This window comes from Lotus japonicus, chromosome 6, assembly GCF_012489685.1.
Source record: "Lotus japonicus ecotype B-129 chromosome 6, LjGifu_v1.2".
Lineage (NCBI taxonomy): Eukaryota > Viridiplantae > Streptophyta > Magnoliopsida > Fabales > Fabaceae > Lotus > Lotus japonicus.
Window position 1 is genome coordinate 47,303,899 of NC_080046.1, and position 19,630 is coordinate 47,323,528.

A 19,630-nucleotide genomic window follows, 5' to 3' on the forward strand; every position below is an offset into this window, starting at 1 on the left:
GATGGAACAAGATCTCAACCATCATTCTAGTGTAGTGTATTGAATTCCTCTCACATCGCTTGCTTCAATTGCCGAACTTTTGATGGATTAGGCTAATATGATAGTTCCACAAAATCTGAAACTGAATACTTGGTGACGATTTGCACTTGTTTGGACTTAAAAATACCTGCCTTCAATCTTGTAACCATAGGGTAAAAAGATTGTGATAGTATGCTGAAGGGGATGAATAATTGAGAATGAGATGAATGTTATTGTAGTGGTGCTACCTTATGTACAATAAGGTGTAGGAGACAACTTCTTGTTTTAGCAGGTTAATGAATTTCCTCTTAAAATAACCATTATATTTACGAGTGTGAATGAGAAATTCCATTGCCAATTTTTAACGCTAGAGTCCCCATATATAGATTACCGGCACATATTAAAATCATTTTCATAAAATATAACAATAGAACTAAAATGATATTTTTTAAGATAAATAGATTAATGATGTTGATGTAAGCAAGCATTGACTCAGCGACGACCAGAAGAGCCTCCTTTGATCCATCTCTTTCAATATCAGTCAATTTCTTTTCCACTTGTCCTCCAATTCCTCCTCAACCAAACACGAGGTTGGTTCATCGAATCAAACTGAAAATCACGGCACAGTGGCAAACTCGTTATATCCTCCAACACCAAGGGCAATCATTTTCCCTCCCTTCACTTTTTCTATTTCCTTTCCCTTTCACTTATATTTTCTTATCTCATTATTTTCTCTCCACTTTCTTTTCCTCAACCTCCATTTCCAATTCTAATTGCTTTTCTATCCTTTTCCAGTCTCACACTTTCTCTCTCTACAAAACTCACTTTCTCTCTCTTCCGCAATCAGATCACACATTCCTCTCACCATTTCCCGCACGATCCTGACCTAGGAGCTTCTCCCGGTGCTCATCATTGCCGGAGCTCGCCGCGAACTTCCGAAGCATTGTGCTCGCTGCGGTGGCGACGACGATGACGGAGATGCTGTAACAATCTTGTCAATTGGAGTTCGGTTATCATGGTGGAGGCTTTGAATTCGAGCTCGGGTGAAGCATTTGAAGTTCTGGAGTGGGCCAATTCGGTGGTTGGGGAAGATTTCGGGGAGTTTTTGGGTGGATGGAGGGATTTGGGCACGAGAATGGGTGAATGAATGAATGAGTGTAACTGCGAGATTGGGGTTTGGATTTTCGAACTAGTTTCTAAGGAGTAGTGTGTGATTTTTCTTCTTGTTTCGTGTGATGTCGCGGACTGATAGCATGACGATGACGACGACGGCGACTTCAGATCCTAACAGAACTGGTACTGCAGAAAGAGACACTGAGCAGGTATCTTGGTTAGTTCATGATTTGATTGATTTCCAATTCAATTTAAGTATCTATTTGCTGATGTATATCTTGGTTAGTTCATGATTTGATTGATTTCCAATTCAATTTAAGTATCTATTTGCTGATGTATATATTTAGTAAGTAAGCTTTTGATTACTATTTTAGTAAAAATTAATGCTAATAAATGTAGTAGATTTATAAGGGTGCCATAGAAACTCCAATACTAGTTTGCTACTTTGCCATTGCACTGATAGCTGTTACATATTTACATCAGGCTTGTTAATAGCGGCGCATTAGCGCTATAGCGTAGCGCCCTGGAGGTTCATTGCTATTGTCCGCTATTTGCCGCAATAGCGCTTGAAATAGCGTTTTTTGGGCTTCCCGCTACGCGATCCGCCATTAACAACCCTGATTTACATTATATCTGCATCAGTCAAGATATGTCAATGGAAGTCCTGTAACTATCAGCTTGCTACTTTGTTTCACTAGTTTGATTGAACTTCCAGCTAGGAGTGTATCATTAGCTTAAATCAATTTTATACATTGTACGTATGTTATATGGGGACAACATCTTTCCATGAAGAAATTCGTAACTACTATGCTAATTAGGAAAAGGATAAATTTGGAGTTAGTTCTGTGAGTGGGAATGGTTGGTTTCATTAGTAATGCTTAGAAAAGGGGGAGAAGATGGGATGGACAATGCTTGCTTAGAATCTTTTTGATTTGGGCAAATTAATTCGCCGCGAAATCTTAATGTGGATAAATCAGGGTACGGACATGAACTTGCAGAAGAGCAATGGATTTTGCTGGAGTGTTCTGTATGGAGAGAATGAAATATAAGCATTTTCCAAATGTTTGTCAAAGTTTTTAGGGACATTTGTTCTTTCTGTTGGTTGATCTTAGTTTGATGGTCATGATCCCTCAGTACCATGTCAAGTCTTATTGAGCTACTTGTTTAGTTACTTAGTTTTGAAAAACCAGTCCAGTTTTTGTATCTATAGAGTAGATTTATTATGTTAGGTAGAGTAGTCAATACCAGCCAGAGCAGTTGTGACTTGTGACTGTATTGGAGTTGACTGGAGTGGATGGGGCTTCCCTGTTCCCAAACATTTGTGAATGGGTATTTTTTTTTTCTTTGGTTATATATAATGTTTTATAAATAGCTTAAAAATAAAGAAGTATATCTTTCATTATACATAATGGGTGTTATTCTTAGATCACTTTGTGTCGATCTAGTAATAAAATTTGGTTATATAATATATATTAAATGAACATTATTAAATAGTATGTTGTGTGGATATGGAAATTATATCCAGTATGGATATTGGTATTAGAAACAATACAACAACTTCTAAAAATAAGGTACACACATGTATTAGGATTTTCCATTGATGGAATTTCCCTTAGATGGTTAGACGTGTGAAAAGCTAAGAAGTACAGATATGACATGGGACAGGATACAACTTGACATGGGGTGTTAGGGACACTAGAAAGTATTGGCAAAACACGACTATAATACATCACATAAAGTTACTATGAAAACAAAAAATATTAAATCAATAGAGAATTGATATTCTAAAAGTTAGAATGAGCCATTGTAAATATAAAAGTAATGCTGTTATGTATCCTGTTATTGCAATATTCCATCTTAATTGGTATAGAGGTTCAAAAGTAAAAGTGAAAAATTGTAAAACACTTATGAAGTGTCCAAAACAAAGTTTTCTGTGTTTGATGTAGTTATGAACTTATGATACATCATGGCTAATATTCTTCGTGCTTCCTTGGTGAGAAGAAGATTGTTAGAGACTAGAGTTAGAACTCGTAAAAGTTGAATAGAGGAAGGATAGTCCAGGAATTAGATGTAAAAGTAGGCCAAGAAAGACTCTAAGGGAAACCATTTTAAAAGATCTAGAATTAAATGGCCCTTTCAAGAATTGGTTTTGGACAGAATACAATGACATCATTTGAATATCATAGTCAACCCATTCTATTCAGAAAAGGGTTAGGTTCTAGTTATTTTATCTGGGTTATTTATACCTTGGGGAACCCAACACTGTAGCAAATGAAGTTGAACATTAAAATTTCTTGAGGATCTATTGCTCGTTAGATGTTGAAATTGGTATTTATGTATAGCCAAGGTGGAGAGCAACTGCATCTCCGCGAATCTTCCTGTCTCCTTGAATCCTTGCTTGTAGGGGTGCTGCTGACTAGCAAATCAGGACAGAAGTATCAGTTTCTGCAGAACTAGTGGTTCCATGGTTGTTAAAAAAAAATTCCCCTCTGATTCTAGCTGCTTCTGTAGTGGACTAAATATTTCATTTCCAAATAGAAAAGAGTGTTGGATAATGATCTTATTGTAGTAAATTATGTCATAAAGTTGTCTTTTAAATTTTCATGTGTTGATATGCATTTATTCTATTTTTGTAGTTTGGTTGCCAAATATGCTGCTGACTATACTGACTATGCTTCTTTTCATATCTGAACTACAGGCCATTACTGCATTGAAGAAAGGGGCTTACTTGCTCAAGTATGGAAGAAGGGGGAAGCCAAAGTTTTGCCCCTTCCGGCTTTCCAATGTGAGTTTTGTACTCCCTCCCTCTGCCATATGTGTGTGTGTGTGTGTGTGTGTATTATACGAGAAATAATTTCGTATGTAAGAGTTAGAGGAGTAAATCTTAACCACTAAATGTAGTTTCACCAGTCATCACTGTAACATTCGTGATGGAAATTTTGGGGGTGGGGTGGAGTCCTCTCTCAATCATGAGACTGATTATATCTGTGTTAGACACCTTGGGAAGCTTTGCCTTGCCAAAAATAGTTAATTCTTGTTAAAGGAAGCAATCTAATCTGCATAACTAGAATTAAAATTTGGACTTAAGCAAATCTGCCGTTACCTTTATGACCATATCAAGCTTTGCTAAACGCTGTGGTTATTTGGGATTTGGCTACTTATAGAATCGGCTTGCTAGCATTCATTGCTTTGAAGTCTTATGAATTTTCTTATTGCTATAATTTTATTGTGGCTTATTATGCTTCACCTTCAATCCATTTTTTTTCTATCTTACATATAAAACATTTGTGTCTTCATCTTACCACTTTAGCTTGGGGGGGGGGGGGTAATTGCTTTATTTCATGTTATCAGAGCCTCATTGATCAAGTGGTCAGGAATTTTATCGCTGACACCTCTCCCATTCTCAAAATAAAAAAATTGAATTTCAGTACAAAGTTAGTAGAGCTATGCATAATTCATGATTTAAGCGTAAAGGACTCTTGCATAAGGAAGATTGTTAGATAACCATTCACGAGCTTTCATCTAATGGCTTAGGTTTTAAGGATTTTTGAATCTTGAGTCTTGACATATTATTGGAGTCTATGTGATCAAGTGATTTAGGAGTTTGATCCTTGCTGACCCGATCCTTCTAAATAATAGTTGATTTTCAAAATGAGCTTGCACATTATGCACACATCAACCCGGAAGGGCTGTAGCTTGGGGGAGCATGTTAGATATTTAAAATAATTTGTGTTCCTTCAATTTAGAGCTTAAGCTTTTGGGTGTAATTGGTTGATGATAGTTTCCATGTATTGTCTTTTGTCAGAAGTTGTCTGGTTGTCAAAAGTTAAAAAATGTTTATTTTTTCTATTGCTTTCAGGACGAATCTGTCTTGATATGGTTCTCAGGAAAAGAAGAGAAACGTCTTAAACTAACTAATGTTTCTAGAATTATATCTGGACAACGAACGGTAAGTCCTTTAAAATGACAATAATCATTGGTGCTATTTCACTGCTTCAGATTTAACCAATGGTGCCATGTCGTATTTAGATAATTAATTGTTGTAAGATATTTCTGTAATTTTTACTATTAATAAAATTACATTTTATGCATGCATTCTTTTGATCTCACGATTTTGCTCCTAGTTGAGATATATAAATAGGAATTGTCATTCACTGTCTATTTTCTACTTAGAACTTAGAAGCTTTATTTCTGTTATTATCTTGAATCTTTTCCAACATATACTTGTTTATGGGAGTTATAGGATGCTGTTTCCCTTTAGTGGAGATTTCAGATTGCCACTGATGCTTAATTTGTTGGGGATGTGCATTATCCCTCTTCCCCTTGCTATAATTTTTGTCGTTTTCTCATAGTAACTATTATGCTGTTTCTTTCCATGAATATATATAAATGCTGATATACTTCTTTGCTGTCTTTTCGATTAAATTGTCATTTCTGTAAAAACATACCAGAGTCATACGATGCAGATGTTCTGGTGAGCATGAGCATGGGTGTACTTTAGTTGTCAATACATTCATATTTCTTTCTTGACTTTGAGCCACTGCAGTGAATGCATCTCAACTGATAATGTTTCCTCATCTGTCACTGTTATGACTGATTACATCCTTATTTTTTCAGCCTATCTTTCAAAGATATCCACGGCCTGAGAAGGAATACCAGTCATTTTCACTTATCTACAGTGATAGGTCACTGGATTTGGTATAAATTTCTCATTCTCCCTTTATGGAAAATGACCCATATGTGCTGCATAGGAAAAGTGTCATTTCAGTTCTTGGGTAACCAATATCTGATTGAAATGTATCAACTCAATTTATCAATGAAATACCTAAGTTAATCTCTATAAGGAGTTGTGGCAACTGGCAAGAATGTGTGCTACATTCATGGTTAAAACTGTGAGTAAATTTAGTTTAAATTCATTCTTAATATTGTATAATCACAAACTTGAAATGGAAATATTTTCCGATGCTGCATTGATGGGTCATTTTCCCTCTTTAGGTGTATGCTTGGCCTGCTGCTTTGATTGGACAGTTATCATAGACATTATGAGCATTATTTAGGTATTTTGTTTGCATAAGCTTAATAAAGTCTTGTGATCTGTTTCTTCTCTACTAGATTTGCAAGGATAAAGATGAAGCTGAGGTTTGGTTCAGTGGGTTGAAAACATTGATTTCACGCAGTCATAACCGGAAGTGGAGAACAGAGTCAAGAAGTGACGGCATTCCATCTGGAGCTAATAGTCCTCGAACGTACACTAGAAGTTCTCCATTGAATTCTCCATTTGGTAGTAATGAAAGCTTTCAAAAGGTATTAATATATGTGTCCTTTCATGTTCTCCCTGTTTGACTAGACTTCAGTTGAAGATGTTCACTGAAATTTTTTGTTTTCTCTATTCAGGATAGTGGGGATCATCTTCCTCTTCATAGCCCATATGAAAGTCCTCCCAAGAATGGTTTGGATAAGGCATTTTCTGATGTGATTTATTATCCTCTTCCTCCAAAGGGTTTCTTCCCTCCAGATTCTGCCAGTGGTTCAGTCCACTCTGTGTCGTCAGTTGGATCTGATAGCATGCATGGTCACATGAAGACAATGCCTATGGATGCTTTTCGAGTTAGTTTATCAAGTGCTGTTAGTTCATCTAGCCAAGGTTCTGGTCATGATGATGGTGATGCCTTAGGGGATGTTTTCATTTGGGGGGAAGGCACAGGTGATGGTGTTTTGGGTGGTGGAGCTCACCAAGTTGGAAGTTGCTTTGATGCTAAAATGGATTCTCTACTGCCCAAAGCCTTGGAATCGGCAGTAGTTCTTGATGTACAGAATATTGCTTGTGGTGGTAAACATGCAGCCTTAGTGTCCAAACAAGGTGAAATTTTCTCTTGGGGGGAAGAATCAGGAGGCAGGCTTGGGCATGGCGTTGACTCTGATGTTCCCCATCCAAAGCTTATTGAATCTCTAAGTAGTACAAATATTGAACTTGTAGCTTGTGGGGAGTATCATACATGTGCTGTGACACTTTCTGGTGATCTTTATACATGGGGTGATGGAACTTACAATTATGGTCTTCTGGGGCATGGAAATCAGGTGAGCCACTGGGCCCCAAAAAGAGTACATGGCCTCTTGGAGGGCATACATGTTTCTTCTATTTCTTGTGGTCCATGGCACACTGCTGTTGTAACCTCTGCGGGACAATTATTTACTTTTGGTGATGGTACATTTGGTGTTCTGGGTCATGGAGACCGAAAAAGTGTTTCCCTTCCAAGAGAAATAGAGTCCCTGAAGGGTCTTCGCACTGTGCAGGCTGCTTGTGGTGTTTGGCATACTGCTGCAGTTGTGGAAGTCATGGTTGGAAATTCAAGTTCCAGCAACTGCTCTTCAGGGAAGCTGTTTACTTGGGGTGATGGAGACAAAGGTCGGCTTGGGCATGGTGACAAGGAAGCCAAACTTGTTCCCACCTGTGTTGTAGCCCTACTTGAACCCAATTTTTGTCAGGTTGCTTGTGGTCATAGTATGACTGTTGCACTTTCTAGATCAGGCCATGTCTATACCATGGGCAGTTGTGTCTATGGTCAGTTAGGAAATCCTAAAGCTGATGGGAAGCTACCAACTCGTGTTGAAGGAAAGCTTTCAAAAAGCTTTGTGGAGGAAATAGCTTGTGGTGCATATCATGTTGCGGTTTTAACTTCAAGGACTGAAGTTTACACTTGGGGTAAGGGTGCAAATGGTCGTTTAGGCCATGGAGATACTGATGATAAAAACTCCCCAACATTAGTAGAAGCATTGAAAGACAAACAAGTCAAAAGTATTGCTTGTGGTACAAATTTCACCGCAGCCATATGCCTGCATAAGTGGGTATCTGGTGTTGACCAATCCATGTGTTCTGGTTGCCGTCTGCCATTTAATTTCAAAAGGAAACGCCACAATTGTTATAATTGTGGACTTGTTTTTTGCCATTCATGCAGCAGTAAGAAGTCTGTTAAGGCATCAATGGCACCAAACCCCAACAAACCGTATCGTGTCTGTGATAGTTGTTATAATAAGATAAAGAAAGCTACAGTGACTGATTCTTCGTCTCAGTCTTCAATGAGCAGAAGAGGAAGTATTAATCAGGGGTCACTTGAGTTTGTTGGTAAGGATGATAAATTGGATTCCAAATCAAATAATCAGATTGGCAGGTTCTCTTCAATGGAATCCTTGAATCAAGTGGACAGCAGATCTTCAAAGAAAAATAAGAAATTGGAATTCAACAGTAGCCGTGTCTCGCCTGTTCCAAATGGAGGTTCACAATGGGGAGCAAGGAATATTTCCAAATCTTTTAATCCTGTTTTTGGATCATCAAAGAAGTTTTTTTCAGCTTCTGTTCCTGGATCTAGAATTGTTTCCCGGTCAACATCCCCAGTATCTAGACGGCCTAGTCCACCTCGTTCAACTACTCCAACCCCAACGCTGGGAGGACTTACATCCCCGAAGATGGTCGTGGATGATGCCAAGATGACCAATGACAGCCTCAGTCAAGAGGTTGTTAAATTAAGATCACAGGTATTTTATTTTATGCCTACATTGATAGACGATGTACCCTTTCTGAGATTTTTTTTTTGAATAGTTTTAATGTGGCACCCCTTTCTGTATTTGAACTAGTTTTTCTTTTTTCCTTTTTGGAAATGGAATTATGGATTATAGCCAAATGGCCCAACCAAGCCATCATGAGGAAAAAAAGGCCAAGCATGAAGTTTGACACTAGTTGTTTGCTATTAAGCTTGAATTGGTGCTAGTAAAATGCATATTTTAATTGAAAGTGACTTAATTACTTGCTGTATTGTCTGGTTATGGTTAGAGGTGAATAACAGTCTCAAAATCCACAAGAATTTAAAATTTATGTATGTGTAGAGATTTAGTATTGCCATGCAGATTTTACTTTTTAATATTGTCATGTCAGAGTATGTGTGGCATGTAAGATGTAACTACTTCAGGTAGGGCCATCATGATCAAAGCTGGCTCAGGAACTTAGAGTCTAAGACTCAGTTTGCTAACAGCTCAATAAGCTAGGCTCTTTAACTTAGTGAGCGGGCTTGATTTGAAAATTTCGACTTTAGTAAAATGAAAACCGAGCTTGAGCTTTTATAGATTTGACTTAGCTTGGCTCATTGCTAGTCCTTGTTTAAGGTGGTTAGATTCTGCTTATAAGCTTTTATTTCACGTAAAGGAAGGTGATTTTGTAACCAAGAGAACCAGAGGAGTTTTAGCTAGTAGCAACAATTGGGTTAAATTCGCTAGGAGTGCACTAAATGACATGGGTTTCACTCTGTATTTGGTGGGAGCTATGTGAGTTGCACCACATAATGGTGTATTAGAGAGTGACTTGCAAGTATGTCTCTTACAATCAAATGTGCTGTGCACACATTTGATGATACCTACTTTTATTCCTTGGTTGGTTTTTGTTAAATTTGAGTTGATCCAGAAATTAACTGGGGACTTTTCCTTACCTTTTTTTACATGGTTCAGTTAATCTATTTGGAAGAGCTTCTTCTGATCACTTATGAAACATTTTTTCATAAACAACAGTTGGAAATATGATACCTATATTTTACTGTCATGGGAAAGAAAATGATTGCTTTCTCCTCCTTTCCCCTTATTTTTCTAAGCCACTTTGCTCACTTGGTTATCTAGCCTGATGAGTTTTCTCCCACTTTAGGTGGAAAGCTTGAATCGGAAAGCCCAGCTTCAAGAAATTGAGTTGGAAAGAACAACTAAACAGCTAAAAGAAGCAATATCAATTGCCAACGAAGAGACTGCCAAATGCAAAGCAGCAAAGGAAGTGATCAAGTCGCTTACTGCCCAGGTAAAAATTCTAATTCCTTGAACCATGTTTAACAAACTAGATTCCTTGCGGCAAAAGGCCCTTACACACTCATGATGCAAATACGATGGACCGAAAAAAATTTATTTCCTTGCACTCAACTAGAACAAATTTTGAGTACTATTGTAGTACACTGATTACTTAGAGCTCCCTCTAACAAATTGAATGATATCTCTTTTATCTTACTCTAAAAATAAAAGGAAAAACTACTAACCATATATTATATGGAGTTTAGCACATATGAAAGTTTTTCCCTGAACTGGGTTCACACACGGAATAGTGGTTGGTTAACTTTTTCCTTTTCCTTTTAAAGAACCTAACTACTATCTCCTTGAAAAACCTTATTCAAGCAGATGCTACGCCTATGTAAGTTTTCATAAGTTGTTTGGTTCACCTTGTCGAACTCAACAAGTTCAGTAGAGAAGGTGGACTAATAGGTGAATGTTTTTTAGATGAGGATATATAAATGTGATTGTCACTTGTGAGACCAGCATGATTCCCTTGATGGTTGGTGTCTCTTTAAATAAATGTGTTTCTTTCTTCTTTGGTGTTAGAGTTGACACTTATACTAGAGTGCTCAAACTTGGGGACTTTTAGTCCAGAGTTAAATTAACCAGGACTAGCCTTCTGGAAAAATAAATATAGGCCTAAAATTTAGGAAAATCTTGTAAAATAAAGTTCATACGTTGATTTGATACAAGTGTCTGCCTAAATTTAATAATGCAATATAATTTCCTAAAATAACTCTAGGATATTAGCACTGATAGTGTAAGAATGAGCCATAACAGTTTGGCCCAGCATCAATACTAAACCAGAGGATTTCGATTTAAGCTTGTCTTATAGACTTGTACTAGGTGTATAAGAACTAGTCTCATTGATCATACACTTTGTTTCTTGATCTGTATAGTTGAAGGACATGGCCGAGAGGCTGCCTATAGGAGCAACCAGGAATGTTAGATCACCATCTCTTGCTTCCTTTGGTTCCGACCTTGGTTCCAATGACGTTACCAATGCTACGATTGATCAATTGACTATTCAAACAAGAAGCCAAGAGTCAGACTTAACAGGATCAAATGACCAGTTGCTTTCAAATGGATCAAGCACTATCACCAACCGTAGTGCAGGTCACGGTAAACACAGTCAATCAAATGCAACTAGCAGAAATGGGTACAAAACAAAGGATAACGAGTCTCGAAATGAAACTGAATGGGTTGAGCAAGATGAACCTGGTGTATACATTACTCTCACCTCTCTACCAGGAGATGTAATAGATCTTAAGAGAGTTCGCTTCAGGTATGGAATGCTCTATTGCATTGATGTTGTGTTTTTGTCAACTTTCATTATTTACTTTCCAAAATTTGGTATAGTATGATACAAATAGTGTCATTCCTTTAATTCAATATCTGATGGGGAAACAAAGACTTTACTAGCAAGTAGCAACTAAGATAATTATGTTATATTTCATACATAGGCCATGTTATATAACCTGGGCTTTAACCTTTGCATTGGTGGATGCAGTCGAAAGCGGTTTAGTGAGAAACAAGCAGAACAATGGTGGGCTGAGAATCGGGCAAGAGTATATGAACTGTACAACGTGCGCTTGATTGACAAGTCAAGTATTGGTGTTGGGAGTGAGGAACTGGCTCATTGACTAACCTGTATATGAGATATTTTGCCTGGAGTTAAAGCTAGAATGTACTATCAATTACATTTGGCTTCCATTTGATATTAAGTGTTGAGGGAAGCTGGGATTGGCCTAATAGAATAGAATAGAAGAAGGATATGATTGTGATGTTGTAATTCCACCACTTCTTTCAATTTTTTTTTTTTAATTTGATTTCTCTTTTCATTTTTTTCCCTATATGTGCCGTGTGTGCGGGTTGAGGGTGAGAAAAATGTAAATTCTTGTTAGGGTTGCTGGCTCTTACTCAAAGTAACTGCAATGTAAAGTTCATAAACGAATGCATTAACTAATTCTTCTAAACTAGTTATAAAATACCTTTAGCCATGAGAGAGGTGGCTCTGAGTAGTTAATATTGTCTCTGCAAATGCGTTGTTTTACTTCTCTTGTGCTTTTGCTACTTCGTAGCATTATCATTCTTGTTCCTATCTATGTAGCAATGTGAGAATGAATGCAATGGAGAACTCTTATTTGTAATGCATGGAATGTTCTCTGCTCTCGCATAGCAATCATATTGCATTATTTGACGACATGTCAGTCGAACTACATGTTACAAACCAACTATAATTTCATAAATTTTGGATTTCATTAAGAAAAATATTCAAAGTCAAGGGAATCAAAACGAGGTTTCCTCCTGAAACTTTGTTCAGTACTTTGCTAGAGTTTGGTCTTTTGTCACTTTTGCTTCGCTTGAGCACCTTCACAAAGGATCTGAATGCTCTTGCTGGGATTGTAGATGTGGGGAGAGCCTCCCATCTGAGACATGTAGTTGGATACTTGGATACTAGAGTCGTCAAAAGGTTCCACATCGAGAAGATGGTCAAACTGATGACAAGCATGAGTAGTATAAATTGAGCACAAAATTACATACCTACCAGGATGAGATGATAAGAAGGAACCTGGCAGCCAGGGACTCAGCAGTGAACTTGGCTGGCAATCCAATAAAATGACTGTATTTGGAAAGGCGATCCACCACTACCCAAAGAACCGAATGACCTTGAGATGGGGGAAGACCAGTAATAAAATCCATAGAAATATCCTCCCAAACCTGTGAAGGGGTGGGGACTGGGGAGAGGTTGCAACAACCCTTGTTTCTTTGTTGTTCTATGTTTGTTGAACTGGCAAGTGGGATTATGCGCCAGTGCCGCGGGTTGCTCAGAAGATAGTTGGGCAACCTGTGAAGATAACTGGTTGACAGTTGTATCGTTTTGGTCGAGCCGAAGGAGCATTGATGAGAGTTGCTCCGTGATACGGTGAATTGATTTCTATTACTCCTTTGAAAAGATGCTACGCTTGACAAAATTATACATACAAAAATATGGGGCTTGGCTTTGGAATGCTTGCACTGGTTATACCTGGAACTATTTAACTATGTATTTGACAACTTGACCGCAAAAATCTAAAACTTAGTGGTATGGTACCGGGTGTTAAAGAAGGATAAACCTAACCTAAAAATTATGATAAAATGATAAGCTTTTATGTATGATTCAAATTCACTTCATATACGCATGCGTCTTATTTTCCGGGGTCTGTGTGGATTGAAGTCATGCCCGCTAAGATTATTCCGCTTGTGGATGCTAATGTCTTAGCTTCTTTGCCTCGCTCTTCTTAATATATTGATCAGTTACTTTCAAAAAAAATATTTCTATTTGTGAAGTTTCCTGCTAATCAAGGTGGTGTTTCTTATTTCTATCTCATCAGGAACATTAACATGTTTACACACCCTTCTTGGGTAAAATCTTAGGCCACATATGTGCCACCGTATGAGTTTGTCCACCGGCATTAACTACTTCCTAAGGAGGATTAGAGTGAAACATAAATGAAATGAGGGCTAGTATGAACCTTGAATCCACCAGTACTTTGTTCAATTTGATTGTTGTGATTTTTTCCCAACTGTCCATAATAACCCTCATATCATTTTAGGTGGCTTCTACGATGCAAGTATGTGTTAAGTCTTGCACGGTGCAATACTCAAAATTACTGGTTATAATGGGTAATTGTCACATACTGTTAAGTCTTTTACATGTTTTATCTTTGTTAACATATACTTCCTTTTGTTTTGTGAACACAAGTGAAGGCTGTTATCGTGAAGCCTTTGTTCTTCTCTGCAACCAAAAGGAGAAATCCCTAATCTTACTTTCCCTTACCCCGATCGATCGATACTCATGCACTTCTTCAACGGTTCTAAGGTTCAAAGGAATTTGAGGAGAAACAGGGAAAGAAACAAAGAAAACAAGATTGATCGAACACTTGAAATTGGGCTACTTATTCAGTTCTATTGTTCTAATCATGATTTTTAATTCAACTTCTATAGCTTCTCATCAGGAACTTAGTCATGATGTTTACATTCTTCTTGGGTATATATAATTAAATATAGTGCTAGACCACATATATACCACCGTATGAGACTTTGTCCATTGGTGGAAGTGGAACTGGCATTAGATAGCAATTTCCAAAGGAAGATTAGAGTGAAACAAAATGTTGATGGTGAGAGGACATGAGCACTCAAACAAAGTAACTCAATCAGAAGTATAAACCTTGACTCCACCAGTGTGAAGAGAGCCAGGAAGCTTCTGGATTGCAGTTGATTTGTCCTGGTTCCAGTACCATATATATCCACCATGAATGGCATGGTTAATAATAGATCAGCAGCAAATCCCACATCGGGTGAGAAGGCAAAGTGGTGAGGAGGTTTGGGTTATAAAACAGAAGTGAGTGGCATTGGACAACATACTTACCTGGACGGGATCTATGGGTGATCAAGAAGGCCCATGGTCTAGGGTAGTGACCTCCATTGCACTACGGAGGGGTGCTATCCTAAGGTCTACCCAAGTGGTGGAGCCTACGTCATAATTTGTGGCAGTGGGGGCCTGCGTTCGCGCGGCCCCCCTTCAATTAAGTTAATTTTTTTTCGTTAATGATTAGTGCTTTGCTACAAAATTTCAAGCCCAAAATAGGTTTGTTTAATTAGTTCTAATTTTTAACTCTTCATGATTTTACTGATTTCTCTGGAACTTATCAATAAAGTATAAATTTCACTTTAATATTTCAACAAACTTCTACTTATGTTGAGTAAAAAATTCATTAGTAGGAGTATATATACAATTAGTAGTTAGAGAAAAAGGATGATGCACTTACACCGTCGATCAATTAGATTTTAAGAATGTGCCACGTCAATTAATAAAAATCTGATTGGTTAACGGTGTAAAAAAACTTTACACCGTCAGTGCATAGAAATTAAACTCTAGTAGTTATACGGTCACGATTGGGCTGTAATATGTGGAACGTAAAAATCCAATTCAAGAAAAAATAAATCCTGTTTGTATATTGGTGGTTCTCTCCCTTTTTTTTTCATCCTTAAAGGATTCATTAGTTTCAAAAAAAAAAAGATAGTGTCCCAGAAAAATTGTATAACTAAAATATTATTGATACAACCTATCTACAAAATACTCAAGATACAGTAACTTCTACCAATTGAAACAATTTATGCGTACTTAGTTCGTTTGAAGAGTTGTATCATCAACAAATCCATTGTCGTCCAGCGGTTAGGATATCTGGCTTTCACCCAGGAGACCCGGGTTCGATTCCCGGCAATGGAACTTTTTTCATGTTTCTTTTGATTTCGTAAATTTTGTGTAATAGGGACAGATTGCTGATTGCCTACATAGAGATAAGAGAGTTAACACATCAAAATAATGAAAGAAGATTGACCATGACATCCTACGAACTATTCAAATTCCTTATCACTAATCTAGTTTAAGTGGCATTATGGCATAAGACAGTGTCCTTTGCATCCATCAAACTTATCCTTAATTTTTGAAGCCATTGAAAAACATCCAGTTAAAGAATGCTTGCCTCACCCCTTCAGACTTCATGATGGGAAATATGATGCCTAATGCACACTGAAAGATATTCATTAATTGGTAAGTTTAACTGGACTTCTAATTGTACAATTCTACAAAAATGTTCACAGTAGAAATAAACCTCAACCTTTGTGCAATATGAAGTGTAATTTTCCATGAACTATTTGCTTGGTTTGAGCACCTTCACAAAGGAAACCACATGAGACATGTAGTTGGATAATAGCGGTGTAAAAAGGTCCCACATCGACAAGATGGTACGCTTAGAAGCCCAAATATAGAGAATTTAATTTAATTTAATTATTTCTCTAAGTATCATGGTTCCAACTTTTTTAATTAAGGTCAACCTTGTTTCAAAAAGTTGTATCTTAGAATATTTTTCTTTATAGGATTCTCTTTTTCTTGCCTACAGCCTAGAGATTTATGCATATTTACAAGATGGAAACTAGAGATTTGGCTCTAAACAACTGCTTTGATTTAATGTGTTAGATTCATTCATGTTCATCCAATTTTGCTCTCTTTTGCGGTTAACATGATTTTTTATATTTTCCAAGAACCAAACTATATTACAAATTGTAGACAATATTATGAAAAGGAGAGAAATTTTGTTCCTTCGTTCATTATGGTACAATTTATCTACAAATTTCTAGATACATTAGACAGGGATTTTCCCATAGAAATATTTGTGTCATGAGTAAGATGATCTGAACGTACGTACCTATTGATAATTTGAGAACAGAGGTTATCAACAATTCAGTTGTTGATTTGGTAGAAAAGGAGATTGTCCATGATCCCCTACCAATTAGTCAAATCTTTCATCACTAAATTCATTCTTAGTGGCATAAGTTAATTTCATTTGCATCCATCGAACTTTGCCTTAGTTTGAAGCCAAAATTTACTGAAAATAATCCAGTATACGAAGCATTGAAAGTGTTCATCGACTCCTCGGTGCATCACCTAGCAGGAGTGTCTATAAAAAGCTGGTAAGGTTCCCGGGAAGAATGTTTGCCTCACTCCTTCAGCCTTGATGATGGGAAATATGATACCTAATGCATACTGGAAGATATTCACTGGAAGGTAATTAACTGAAGATGGTTATGGTAGAGAGAAACTAAATAAAGAAATTGGTAAAGAAAACTTGAGACATGTGGGATAGTGGGGATGTCAAAAGGTTCCACATCAAGAAGATGGTCAAACTGATGGCAAGCATGACTTATAAAATTCAGGTGTGTGTAGTTCTAAAGGTTAGAAATTTCTCTACCTGGTCCACTACCTATGACATTACTCTTCTATCCCTAATTCTAGTTCCAAATTTTTCTTTCATTTCCTTATGGTCAATGGGTTAGGAAATTTTCATTTTTAATGCATAGGGCCTGACAAAGTTATTAAAACAAACTTTAGTACAACTAGGAATTTGCCAATTTTTTTTCACCTTTGTCCAATATGAACTGTTACTTTCCATGAACTATTGCTTGGTTTGAGCACCTTCACAATGGATCTGTAGTTGGATAGCAGCGGTGTAAAAAGGTACCACATCGAGAAGATGGTCAATGTGATGAGAAGCATGAGTTCTAGCACACCTTGGTAGGAATGATTTGTGATTTTATAGGACTGCTGACCTTGTAGTTATATCTATTGTGCTTTGCAAGTGTGATCCTCTAAGGGTTGCTCTTTGGTCAATAGAATTTTCTCTACAAGATCAGGGTCTTATGACATCACACATCAATTCCTAACTCTAGTTCAAGGTATTTCTTCATATTCTTATGATCAAATGGGTTAGGAAATAATGTATTGTGTTGTTTGATTGTAAAGTGAATAAAAGAGTTTCAAAAGCAAGCTCAAAATATAGATATAATAGCTGAATACAATTCTTTATAACAGATGAACTATTTAACTACGTATTTGACAACTTGTATGGCATGGTTGTGCTAAATGAACAACCATCATATGACACTTATGTGCAAGACATTTCTTTCTTCACTTGTGCTTTCTGTTGTTTTTTGGTGTAGTGTTTTGTTAATTGTTAGATGTTTGGTATTTTCTCATTATATGTCGTTTTAATCACCAAGGCAAAGCATCGGTTAATGCTCTTTCAAGGATTGTTCATGGAGAGCCCATCTATTAGGCGCAGCAGCATAATGGTAGATCCCACATTGAGGAAGGAGTCAAAATAGTGAGGAGCTTTGGCTATAAAAGTGAAGGGTCGCTTTTACTTCATCAAGTAACCGAGTCAAATTGGGTTAAAAGAATTGGTAGGAGGGCAATAGGCTTCAATAGGCTTCAAGGTTGATAATGTTTCAGGCTTTGAATTGAATTGAAGCCTTGAAGTCTTCCTTTGAGTTTAGTGCCCTTCTATCATTTCATTTTCAACCCTAAGTCTAGTATGAAAAGTTCATGTAAACTCTAGAAGCGCAAAAGAGGGATTGAAGGGATAATAAGAATGGGAATGTTATATCAAAATTTTATGATAGACATACTGGAATAATAATTACAACTGGTAAGAGAAGTAAGATGCAACGAGACTGCAAAAGCAAGAAACTAACTTAATTGGAATAATAGAAGCGCAGAAAAATAAAATAAATCGCAGAAGAGATTTATTATTGAAAACTGAAAAAGAACAATTACAGGATTGAAATAAGACATGATTGAAAAAGAAGGAAAGAAAAGATAAAGACTTATTTCTTTAAGACTCTCTGACTAACTCTCCGTTAAGTTCTGTCCCTTAACAAAAGAGGGACTCTCTATTTATAGAAAAAAAAGCACTGTTTGAATAGTCAACTTTGCTACAGTAAAAAGTCAACTTGCTACAGTAAAAAGCACAATTAATGAGTTGAAAAATCAACAAAGTTCGTCTTCACTGTCTTCCAGGCTGTCTGGGACAAAACTGGAGTCACATTCTGATTGAGAAGGAATCTGATGCTTTTCCTTTTGGGGCAAAGGGTCCTTTAAAGAAGATGCTTGACTATCTTTTGAATTCTTCTGAAGAAGTTGAAGAGCAACTTGGAGACTCTTTAATAAATCTTCTTTTGAAGAGGCACCTGCGAGTGCTGCAGTGATTGTAAGCCTTCTGGTTGAGCAGGAGGCAAGATTGAAGACTTGCATGATTCAGATATTTCTGGTTTGATCTGAACCAGAGATTGATATTTTCTGCTGAAACCATAGAAGCATCAAAGCTTTTCCACCATTTGATTGAAGCCTGTTTGTGGAGCTCAGGAAGATTCTTAATTTTAAGATTGTACTGCATACATACATACATATATATATATATACATACATATATATATATATATATATATATATATATATATATATATATATATATATATATATATATATATATATATAGCTGGTTAGATGCATGGGGCAGAGGGCTTGTACCTCAGAAACCGAAACTTCAAACATTGATGGTATGTGTTAGTTGACCTAAGCCGCACCATTACTGTTGGGGTGAGGCTCAGCCTCCGAACCGTACGTGGGGCGAGTTTCCCGAACGTAGCATACAACTATATGTTGTATTACGCTCTCCAAGTGTACTTGCTCCTTCATCATCTTGGCTTGTTTTCGACATTCTATTGTATTGCGCTTTCTAAGTGTGCTCGCCCCTTCATCATCCTGGCTTGTTTTCAACATTCTGTTATACTACGCTCTCCAAGTGTGCTTGCCCCTTCATCATCCTGCCTTTTTTTTCATTTTAATTTAATTATTTCTTTCTCTAAGTATCATGGTTCCAACTTTTTAATTAAGGTCAACCTTGTTTAAAAAAGTTGTATCTTAGAATAATTTTCTTTATAGGATTATCTTTTTCTTGCCTACAGCCTAGAGATTTATGCATATTTACAAATGGAAACTAGAGATGTGGCTCTAAACAATTGCTTTGATTTGATGTGTTAGATTCATTCAAGTTCATCCGATGGCGAATCCTTTTGTGGTTAATATGATTTTTGATATTATTCCAAAACCAAACTACGTACTATAAATTGTAGATAAACATTATGAAAAAGAGAGATATTTATTTCCTCCGTTCATTCTAAGTTATGGTACAATTTACGTACAAATTTCTAGATACATTAGACAGAGATTTTCCCACAGAAATATGAGTGTCATGAG

General features: G+C 36.9%; 1 protein-coding gene and 2 non-coding genes across 3 annotated transcripts; all 3 read left to right on the forward strand.

The window, feature by feature from the left end:
• Positions 1–756: 756 nt before the first annotated feature.
• LOC130722247 (PH, RCC1 and FYVE domains-containing protein 1-like) lies at positions 757–12,016 on the forward strand. Its single transcript, XM_057572924.1, has 9 exons — positions 757–1,340; positions 3,830–3,916; positions 4,991–5,080; positions 5,749–5,829; positions 6,244–6,435; positions 6,526–8,664; positions 9,818–9,964; positions 10,890–11,275; positions 11,501–12,016. The coding sequence occupies exons 1-9, from the start codon at positions 1,254–1,256 to the stop codon at positions 11,631–11,633; spliced, it is 3,342 nt and encodes a 1,113-aa protein (XP_057428907.1). The 5' UTR covers positions 757–1,253; the 3' UTR covers positions 11,634–12,016.
• Positions 12,017–14,393: 2,377 nt separating this feature from the next.
• On the forward strand, positions 14,394–14,554 carry LOC130727188 (U1 spliceosomal RNA). The gene has a single exon (XR_009015216.1). It is a non-coding gene; the product is annotated as a U1 spliceosomal RNA (small nuclear RNA).
• A 636-nt stretch (positions 14,555–15,190) lies between these two features.
• On the forward strand, positions 15,191–15,262 carry TRNAE-UUC (transfer RNA glutamic acid (anticodon UUC)). Its single transcript has one exon. It is a non-coding gene; the product is annotated as a tRNA-Glu (tRNA).
• Positions 15,263–19,630: the final 4,368 nt, after the last annotated feature.